Below are 11,239 nucleotides of genomic sequence, written 5' to 3'. Positions count from 1 at the left end.
TGATGTCACAACAGATGAATCAAGCTTTGGCATCATCCCACAACACCCTGGAAAGTTGGTGATGGGGGAGAGCGGCAGCGAGATTTCTTTCCCAAATGATGCTGCCATGATAAAAAAACCCTAAACTTGGAGGATTCCAGAAAAGCCCATCCGGAAGTCATCGGTGAATCAGCGCCCTTCCATGACTCGGGTTAGCGCCACAGTCTTTATCCCCAGGCCTTAACGAGCGAACTGGGTCCAGCTGTACTGGTACAGCTGTTGAGCGCCTTCTATGAAAAAAAGTTCACTTCTGGCCCGAGTCCCCACCCCACCCCCACCCCTGAGTCTGTGCTTTTCCCGCTTCCCTGGCCACCCCCTGCAGTTGATCCCAGGCACCGCGTGGCCTGTGACCTTAGGGGCGCCTGCCTCAGCGGCTTCGGTGATGATTCCTAGGAACTTCCCAAGGACCAGGGCTCTGCAGGCTCTGACACGCCAGGGGTGGGGGTGAGGGGAGGAAGAGGGGAGCTGGTTGTCTGGAGAGCCCCGAGCGGCGCGGGCCAAGCTCGGGCGGAGCGGGGTTCATCCCCCAGAAGCCCAGTCAGTGTCTGCCTTCCGTCCCTTCAACCCCCTGTTGGCGTTGCCACAGCCCAGACGCCGGCTAAACACCCTCTCTGGCTCTCTCCCTGACTCACTTCGCTGCGCTTCAACGCCTTTTTCTGGATGAACAAGGGTTTGCAAGTACAAATCCGCGCCCGCCATCTCGTTATTTCTCCTGTCCCTGCAACCCGCGCGGCTGCTCGGGCCCGAGGCGACCGAAGTAGTCTAGGCTGCGCAGCGGCGGGCTAAGCGCCTGGCACGCACGGGCGCACGAATCCTGCGCGCCTCCGGAAGAGCCGCGCGCTGGACAGCACCCTCCCTGGGCGCGCACCTCCTCGCACCACTCGGCGCCGTGGGGCCCCGCTTCTCGTCTGGCCTTTAGAGTGGGGCAGTGAAGGTGGATGGGCGTTGGGCTTCGTGGTTTTAAGGGTTTCTTGACACCTATAGAACACCTATAGAACATGCTAGAGAAACCGCAGCCCCTGAGGTGCCCCCAATCACCCAAGAGTAGGCGCTTCTTTCCTGAAATTGATCAGGGTGCTTTGGAGAAGTGAGTGTTTTGTGGGCGAGCCCCATCAGATCTTTTCCCATTCATTTCAACTTCGTATCAGCCCCTGGGCACTATTGCATTTTAATGCCTTCACGCAGAAATGCAGCCCAACCCCCCTGCCAAAGCATCCCATTAAGTAAGCACGTGTGTTTTCTCAGTTGCCACAGAGGGAAAGAACTAGTTGAAAGTGGCCAAAAGATGGGCGCCTGGGTGGCTCAGTTGGTTAAGCGACTGCCTTCGGCTCAGGTCATGATCCTGGAGTCCCTGGATCAAGTCCCGCATCGGGCTCCCTGCTCGGCAGGGAGCCTGCTTCTCCCTCTGACCCTCCCCCCTCTCATGTGCTCTCTCTCTCTCATTCTCTCTGTCTCAAATAAATAAATAAAATCTTTAAAAAAAAAAAAAAAAAGAAAGTGGCCAAAAGAAATACTCAGGGTGTACAGCATGCATGAGCATCGGTAAATAGTCTTTAGAGTGGCTGCCGTTTTGGAGTGTTTTTTTCCAACAAGAAAGGGGCTTAGCCATGGAAATGGCCCTGTGGGAGAAAGATACAGGTATGTGTTTCTTAAAGCACTTTCAGGTACATATCAAGGGTTTAGGGCAAAGATAAAAGGAGGAAGGTGAGGGAAATTCCTGATGATTTTACCAATGTGAAAATTCCATAGATTCGGCTAGTTCTAGTTTTTCTTTCATGTGATCAATTCAGAATTCTATAAAGGAAGAGAATGACATCAAGGAAAATCATTGGCCTAGAAGAAAAGAGCCCGTAGGCGTTTAGGGGTTATATATGTGGAGCCAGAAAGCTCTGGAGCATCAGGGAGACTCCAACTTAAGGCAACAGCATGGGTGAATATGGGCTTCATGTGCACTGGGAATGAGAGGCAAAGAGTGGTGTCTGGGCACAATGCCCCTAAGGCAGGCCTTGCAGATCTAGAGACAATTCAGTGTGGATGGAAAGAGTTTAGTGAGAAACTGGGGTAGAATTGGGCTTCCAAGTACATTGCCTGATGCCTTATTATTTGTTCTGTCAGTTTCTTTCAGGAAGATCTTCATCTTGCAACTGGTAGGGCTGGTGCTAACCTACAATTTCACTGACTGTGACTTTGAGAAGATTAGAAAGAAGTATCAGGAAGTCATTTATCAAGCCCTGGAGAAATATATGAATGGGGTAAGTGAAGAAACACTTTTAAAAAACAAATGTGTTTTCATCAAAAGAATAGGCATACCCACATACAAACTACAATTTAATTTTTAAGGAAAGAAAAATAATTTGGAAAAAATCATGGCCCAGCGTTTTGTCAAAAATTTTTACAAGTGATATTTAAATATATTGGCCTCTTAAACAACTACCTAGAAATAGGCACACATTAAGTGTGCAGATGCTGATGAGGAGCAGATATTGATAGATAACACATATCTATCAAGGTGTCTATTCTCTACCAAAGCGCTGCTAGGAAGTGCAGTAGAAAGACCGTGGGAAAGGGCTTGAGAGAGAAAAGAGAGTAAAAAAGAGGGAATTCTTGTGAGCTGAGTCCTAACTAGAGATAATAGCCCTGGGAAAGGTGCACTTCAGGTCTTTCTAGTGTTCCAGAAGCCTTAGAATGCCATTATGGGATAAGGTGCACTTCAGAGTTTTAATATATAGTAGTAATCATTTTCTTGATTATTCTTTTTTTTTTTTAAGATTTTATTTATTCACTTGAGACACACAGAGAGAGAGAGAGAGAGAGAATGAGCAGGGAGAGAGGCAGAGGAAGAGGGAGAAGCAGGCTTCCAGCTGAGCCAGGAGCCGAATGTGGGGCTCGATCCCGGAACTCTGGGATCATGACCTGAGCCGAAGATGCTCAACCTACTGAGCCACCCAGGCGCCCCTTCTTGATTATTCTAATTTCTGGATAGAGCATGCATGTGTGAAATGCATGAATGGCCACAAGGCAGATTGTGGGCATTTGAAAGATGGTATTTTTTTTTTTATTTTATTTATTCATTTGAGAGAGAGAGAGAGAGAGAGAGAGCATGAGCAGGAGGAGGGGCAGAGTGAGAAGCAGGCTCCCCCCCCCCCCCCCCGAGCCAGGAGCCCGACGCGGGGCTTGATCCCAGCACCCCGGGACCATGACCCGAGCTGAAGGCAGACGCTCAACCATCTGAGCCACCCAGGTGCCCTTGAAAGATGGTATTATTACTCACTTGTGTAGTCCAGTGTACAAGTGTGCCCAGTTTGGTGGTGGTGGGAGGGTCTCTCTCTAGGACCAGGATCCTTTGATACCCAGTTTCAAACACTAGCAGGCACTATCTGAACTCAAAGTGTTTCATTACCTTGTCAATGACAGGAACAGATGCATAGGAAACAAGTGCCCAAGTGGAAACTGCTTTCAGAGCATCCTTGAAACCTGGGAGCGGGCGGCTCCCTGGTTTTCTCCTGTGAACTAAATTTTTACCCTTCTTGTCATATATTTCTTTCTTTCTTCCAGATCAAAAGTACCGAATTCAACAACCCCATCTACTGTGAAGACCCGGTGAGTGAGTGGGTGGTCAGTACTGCTGGCTTTCTCCAGAGAGACACCAGGCGTTCCCGGGAGAGGGTATCCCGCTGTGCGTAGATCCGCAGGCGGTGGCTGGGCTCCCAGGCGACGCAGACTACGTAGTGACGCCGGGCTGCGGGAAACCTCCGGGCCGGTGCCCAGGTTGGGATACTACTAATGTTCCAATTTAGGACAAGGAAGTCTCTGTCCCTGGAGGGAGCGGGATTCCGGGAGAGTCCTCCCTCCCCCTCTCCCCGCCCGGGGGAGGAAAGGCAAATCGGGAACCGGGACCAGGCAACGACGTCAGGGGAACCTCTCCCGGGGTGCAGAGCCTCGGCTTTGGGCGCCGCCTCTTGGCAGTCGCCTGGGCCCTGAGACTGGGGCGGAGCGAGGACCGGCGCGCGTCCTTTCTCCTCCAGCGCCGCTGCCACTCTCAAAACGCCCTCCTTCCTCCTCCTTCCGTGGGTTCTTTCTCCTTCTCCTCAACCGAGACTTCTTCCTCCCGCTCGAAGCGAGTGGTGGCTCCCGCTCCCCGTCCCGCACCTCCCCTGCCGCATCTTTTGTTTCTTACCGGTTTTTGTTTTTGTTTTTGTTTTTACTGTTTTTTGTTTTTCCTGGCGTTTTTCTCTTACCTCGTAAACCTTGCCTCCCGTGAGCAGCCAGATTGCCTCACTAAAATCGAACGCATTACCTTCTATCCCACCCACGGCTGCACGTCTCTCGCCAAGGAAATCTTTGCAATAGGAACTAATGCTGCGCTCACTCTCCAGTGCCCAGGCTACTCCGGAATGCAGGTAAGCCAACACATTGGACTCTCGCTTTCTAAAGCCTTGGAATTAAGCTTAAAGTGGGACTTTGTTGCAGAAGTCTTTATGATTTTTATTCAGGACCTATCTTTCCAAGAGCAAATGAGCCAGGTAAAAGCTATAGATTCAGCCCCACGTTCACGCAGAGACCCCAACCCACCTATTTCTAGGGTTCTGATTGTTTTGGCAGAACTGTAGTTCTGAACCTTAGGCAGTGTTTCAAGGTATGATCAGTAAGTCTCCTTCGCCCTAGCTGCCCGAGCATGGGAGAGTGATTATCCAAAATGGTAATTCCCAAGGACCCAACCTAGACCTTCAAAATCACAATCCCCATGCATGGGCTCCTAATGAGATCTTTACCCATTCCAAACTTTGAACAGCATTGCTTGGGCTTATCACTTAATAATGTGTGCTTCTTTCTTAAATGTTAAATTATACATTAAATCTCTACCCACGTTTGCTTAATTGCTTGTATGGCTGTCTCATTACATAATGGATATTTGTATATGCAGTTACATGCATTTGAATGGATGTGTAACTCTAAATAGAAACAGTAGTGCAGAGTGAGGAGCAGGAAATGTGGAGATGGTCTTGCCTGACTTTGAATCCTAGCCCCAAAACTTCTAAATTGACATAACTTCTAGGCTCTGTGTGCTCCGTTTCATATGCAAAATGAGGCTCATATTAGCAAGTCCCATATAGAGTGTTTATGAGGATTAAATGAGTCAATAGATGTTAAAGTACTTAGAGTAATGCCTGGCACATAACAAGTCTTCAATAAATATTTATTTCAGCAGGCAAGTAAAATAGGGCATTTATCTCCCTGATGACAAATTTTAAAAAGACAAAAGAGAGACAAGTGTGGATATGTATGACTACTGCCTGCCTTTTAACTGGTGACCTTTCTCAGTCTGCACACTAAGTGTGTGGCCAAGGCTGTCACTATTTTAGGGATTGAAGATTGAGCTATATGGTCCATCTGGATTGGGCTTGAGTTAAACGCTCAATACCAGACAGCCATGTGAAAAACCTGTTTGGCTCTATACATTCTATGAAAGAGACTGGCAAATCTACAGATGGCCATAGTGACATTCATCCATATAAAGAGCATCGAAAACAGTCTAGATCAAATTCTGGACAGCTTTTGAAAAAGGGAAAGTCTGAGTAATTTATTTCAGTCCCCTCCCAAGCCCAAAGGGAGAGCCTAAGACCAATAATATTTATGATTCACCAGATTTTAGATTATAAGATTTTTGCTTAGTAACATGATGAATTTGCTTTATCTGACTACTATGTGTCTAGAAGGCCCCAGTCTGTCACTACCCAAGAGTAATTCAGGTGAAAGAATACATGGGAAGATTATCACATCTTTTTTTTCTTTTTTTTTTTAAGTTTAAACTCCTCTTTAGTGTGTGGCACACGTAGGTGGTAGGTGGTGGGGGGGACAGAAAGGAGGAGCACTTTGGGTCCAAATAATAGGTCTACTGGATTATATCCATAAAGAGGCATACACCATCTTCTTGAGGAACTTATGGTCTTGTCAGATCATGAAACCATCAACTGAGTCATTTACTTAGTCATTCAATAAATATTCAAGGTTTCCTACATAAAAGACATTGTGCTCAGCACTACAGGGAATACCCATGATGCAATAATAAAAACAGCACGTAAGTGAGAGCCAAGTTAAATGAAACACACTCTGAAGCACTAGAAGAGTTTCCAAAAGAAATGTCTGAGCAATTAGCAGAGGCCTTGTAATGGAGGTGGCACTTGGCCTTGAACCCAGAGTGGGTGGGTGGAGAGATGGAAGGGCATTCCTCTGGAGAAAGTGTACAGGAGCAGCCAGTGAGCAGGTGTTTTGGGGACACACTTGAGAGACGGATTTGCTTAAAGAAAACCCTGCCATTCAATGGTTGTTAGAGATAGTGACAGTCTTGATGATTGACTCTCCTATTCCACAGATAAATAATACCCAGGCAAAGAAGAAAAGAAAGAAAAGAGAAGTTACAACAAATAAATGCCGGGAACAAGTTGCATACTTAATAGAACTGTGGCGTCGTTTCAGTCGCATTTCGTAGAGACAAAATACACCTCCCTTAAGGCTGTATTTCATAGCAAACAAATAAATCATCTTTATTAGGTAGATGTAATGTTAACTCTAACTGTGACATGTAAAAGACTGCTGATAGTTATTTTTTAATTATGGTAGGGGGTTTCTTAACTTATTTTTGTAAGCTTCTATTGTTTGATATGGACTTATAAGACAGGGGAAATACTATCCCTCAAGTGGAGGGGGATGTAGTGGTGATGCCTGAGCCACTGGCCCAGGTAATTTTCGGCTGCACCTACATAAGCCTTACTTCAGGCGAAGAATCTAAACACGACGTAGAAGGGGAAAGGAGAAGGTTAAGGCAGGAAAAGCTTGAACCCAGTAACATGGAAACATCTGTTTAAAAGGCAAGCATTTCTTCTACATGTACTGATACTTCTTATGTTCTCATACCAAAAACATACAAAAGAAGAAAATAAAAGCAAAAGGGGGTGCACAGAAAGTTGTACATCTAATGAAGCAGTTTGAAAGAATTTCCAAGCAAAATATTGTGGAAGTATTATAAATCAAGTTTTAAGAATTATCTGACGGGGCCCCTGGGTGGCTCAGTCGTTAAGCGTCTGCCTTCGGCTCAGGTCATGATCCCAGGGTCCTGGGATCGAGCCCCACATCGGGCTCCCTGCTCAGCGGGAAGCCTGCTTCTCCCTCTCTCACTCCCCTGCTTGTGTTCCCTCTCTCGCTGTGTCTCTCTCTGTCAAATAAATAAATAAAATCTTAAAAAAAAAAAAAAGAATTATCTGACAAGAGTGATATATATGCAAGTAGATTCTGAAGAAGTGCCTTTGTTAAAACTAAAATATATATATTTTTAAATTTATGGAATATATTTTTAATTTATTTGTAAGCACTTTTAAAAATGTACATATTGCTTTGTAATTGACACTATATATTTCTTAATAAAACAATTCTCAAATTAGCTTCTTATGACTGGTCTTTTTGATGTAGTAGTTTCACACACAACTTTCTGAGGGACATCACCTTTCTTCAGCTCTTCTTTTGAGGTCTAGCCTTAATTTTTATTTATTTTAATTAAAAATGTTTTTACTGAGGTATAATTGACATATAACATTATATTAGTTTCAGGTATACAACATAGTGATTCAGTATTTGTATATATTGGAAAATGATTGTCACACCCAGTAAGCCTGGTTAGTATCTGTGATGAAACTAATTTTTTTGTGATGAAGACTTTTAAGATCTACTTTTCTTCAGTTCGTTACCTCCCCTCATCCTTGAAGCCCACTGGCTACTTCCCTCTTGCTTTGTGCCTTGGCCCTGCCTATGGAGAGAATATTTGAGGATAGGTGGCTTCAAGATACATTCCAATTATCTTTTTCCTAAGTTGTGCCTCTAGTCCTCCCTTCCCCTGTTTAACTTCCCCCACATCTGGAAGAGACAATGGAGACTAAGGTAAACAATGCCAAATCCATTCTCTTATCCCGGAATGCCTGCTGCCAGCTTAGAGCAGCAGGTACCCGCTCGCTCGCCTTTCAGTGGGAGGGGCCCCCCTAGCTATAGAGCCCAGGCCAAAATAGAGCAGATAGCGGTATGTTGATTTTTCCTTGAGTGGAAACTTTCCCCTGACCGCTGCTCTGAGGGCTGGTTCTCACAGAAGAAGAGAGGTTCAAGGTCCCTAAATCCATCTTACCTGCCAACAGGTAAGAAGAAGCTTACATTATATATCCAAAAAGCATTTATGGAGCACCTAGTGTGTGCCATGCCTTCAGCCAAGTACCAGGGATACAAAAGTAAATAAAACACAGCTTTTACCCAGAGAAGCTCAGAGTGTTGCCGAATAGGCAGTTTCCTTTGCCCTAAGGGAATTTCCTTTGCCCTCTTTCCAAAATAAAGTCCTCTAAAGAAAGACCCAGCCCAGGGCCCTAAAATACCATCATAAGAGAAACTCCTTTGGGTCTAGCACAGGCTAGTATTCATTAATTTCCTATGCAAAAGGTGGGGAAAGAGATGGCAGTTTAAGCCCATTAACTCCATTTTACTAGAGGTTAACTGACGAGATTACACTAAACTGTGCAAAGAAATATTTTCACAATTTTTCTCAAGGTGTTTGCCAATTTCCCTGTAAGCAGAGAGGAATGAAGAACTGAAGATAGAAGAGGCAGCTCAAAGTCATCTGACTGAAAGCAGTTTCTTTGAGTTTCCTGCTTTATCTTTAAAATTTTGTGTAATTTATATATTTTATTTTTCTATGTACCCCATAGGTGTTTTAATATAAAAGTAATCATTTGAATTACTTACTATCAATAAAAGTAATGTGCAAGAAGATGCACATATTAATCTAGTAAGAACTTTTCCAAATGTAAAGAAAACGTGGATTATATATGTCTACTTTTTGAAATGCACTGAGGTTTTCAGGGTGGATTCATTTATAGTCCGTTTTATAAATGTTCCATGGTCAATGGAAAGAAAGTTGCAAATTCTGGTTTAAGCGTATATACTTACTGGGGCTCCTTTGTTAATTAGGCTATTTACATCATCTATATTCCCATCTCATGAGATGGAAACAAAGAAGCATGCAGCAGCCATTGCAGTTGGCAGTTACCATAGATCATCTTTCAGATGAAGCTGTGAATGGCAGAGAAATAAGATGGAAAGAACCTGAGGTTTTAAGTGCACAAGAGAATGGGTGGATCGACCAAACTTGAAGTCCCTCCTAATTTCCCACTGTGTGAGTGAGATGAGTAAAGGTTTGGTTTTGGTTTTGAGTCTGTGTGATTATTGTCACTTACTGTTGAAAGGTGCAATTTAGAAAGCCAACAAGAGATAGAAGTTAGGCTCTTATTTAAGGAATAATTTGAAGTGGGGTTTGGTGTGGGGGGGTGGTGAGCAAGATGAAGCCAGGCCTTAATATAATGGGGAACAAAGCCTAAGTCGTGACCTGGGATGGAAGGGGCAGGACTGGAGAAGTTAGCATATAAAAGGAATACCACTCTTTAGCATATTTCATATTGCTTCCTCTAAACAAGTCTCTTCTTGCCTTGGAGATTATAGCTAAGCTGCTACTTTTCTAGAATGTGCTCACGGATGCCCTGCTTTTATGACCCTGTTCCCTTCCCTTCTACTCTCCTGTCCACTATTTATGCTTCTTATGGGGAAAGAGATGGTAATGGATTTCAAATTGTGTTGAGGATGAATTTAGACTGTGTTTGGAGCAGATATCTTGGATATGAAAATTTGTGGAATAATTTGGGGTAAATAGATCACATGGATGTGGAATTTGAGGAAAACCTGGTGAAATCTTATGAGAATGGCTCCTACTTTATCCTGGTACAATGTCTAACACATAGTGGATTCTCAGTAAATATGCTGAGTAAATGAATAAATGAATTAAACTGAAATTAAAAGTTAAATACCTGTTTCCCAAGAATAAACTGTTCCTTAGGCTTTCATTAGTCAGAAGTGGAATTGGCAGCAGCAGCTATCAGATGAGCTATCTGGTGTCTGCCACCTGCTTTCTCCCCAACGTTACTTCTCTAGGTATCTAAAAGGCAAGAAATTATCATATTCCAAAATGAATCAATGTTGTTGCAGTCTGCCACTCTTCTCCATAGGCTTCTTTTTTTTTTTTTAATATTTTATTTATTTGACAGAGAGGGAACATAAGCAGGGGGAGTGGGAGAGGGAGAAGCAGGCTTCCCGCTGAGCAGGGAGCCCGATGTGGGGCTCGATCCCAGGACCCTGAGATCACGACCCAAGCCGAAGGCAGACGCTCAATGACTGAGCCACCCAGGCGCCCCCTCCATAGGCTTCTTAACAACCCCCTTCTACCTAACCCCTTCCCCCCAAAATGCAAAATAAAGCATTTATGCATTAAACATCCACTAAGCCTTTATTTTATGTCATCCCTGGGCACATAGCTGAGAACATGGATAACTTGAAAATCTTAAAATCCTACCAAAGGATATTTATCATTTATGAACCTTGTGTCCCTTACCTCCTGTAACACAGCCTCAATACTTCTATAAAGAAAAACATACTACACTTTTCTTTAAAAAAATCATTTTTATATGCTAATTTTCACACATTTCTCCAGAATTCATATAGGCTCTCGCCAGGTTATACTGAGATAATAACCATTAATTCCCATTGGCTTGTGACAACAACAGTTAGTTGTCACTCATGTTACAACTGGCAACTGCAAATCAGCTCCAGGTTTTGTCCACATACATTCTCATTCCAGGACCCAGGCTGAAAAAGCAGCCTTATCTGGAATATGTCTTCCTCTTGTGGCAGAGGAAAAGAGCAAGTGACTTGGCAGAAACATGCAATAACTCTTCAAGCTTCTGCTGGGACATGGTGTACATCACATATGCTCCTGTGCAATGACCAAAGCAAGTCAAATGTTCCCTACCCTGTCTACAAAGGATTTGCTATAAGGCTGGGGCAACAGACAGGGATATAAATCTTCCTATAGGGAGGGAGTATAAATATTGGGAATCCTAAAATAATAGACACAGCTCATTACTCTGGGAGGGGATATGACTGATATAGGAAAGAAAAAACATTTCACATTTTTAGCATTTTATATATAGGTTTTTTTTTTTCCAGAAGCAAATGTTTATTAAGTACCTCTTTTGTTCCAGGCACTGTTCTGGGTGCTTGTTATGTATCAATGAACAAAACAAAGAAAATAAATCTCTACTTTCATTGAACTTATCCA

The 11,239-nt window shown here is 44.0% G+C and overlaps 1 protein-coding gene across 1 annotated transcript; it reads left to right on the top strand.

The window, feature by feature from the left end:
- The first annotated feature begins 1,037 nt into the window (after positions 1 to 1,037).
- Positions 1,038 to 7,374, top strand: TSLP (thymic stromal lymphopoietin). Its single transcript, XM_078066318.1, has 5 exons — positions 1,038 to 1,126; positions 2,120 to 2,291; positions 3,595 to 3,639; positions 4,305 to 4,439; positions 6,413 to 7,374. Exons 1-5 carry the CDS (start codon positions 1,038 to 1,040, stop codon positions 6,527 to 6,529), a joined length of 558 nt encoding a protein of 185 aa, XP_077922444.1. The 3' UTR covers positions 6,530 to 7,374.
- The last annotated feature ends 3,865 nt before the right edge of the window (positions 7,375 to 11,239 follow it).

Source organism: Halichoerus grypus, chromosome 2 (assembly GCF_964656455.1).
Source record: "Halichoerus grypus chromosome 2, mHalGry1.hap1.1, whole genome shotgun sequence".
NCBI classification, from domain to species: Eukaryota; Metazoa; Chordata; class Mammalia; order Carnivora; family Phocidae; genus Halichoerus; species Halichoerus grypus.
This window is presented reverse-complemented; position numbering and strand designations above follow the sequence as displayed.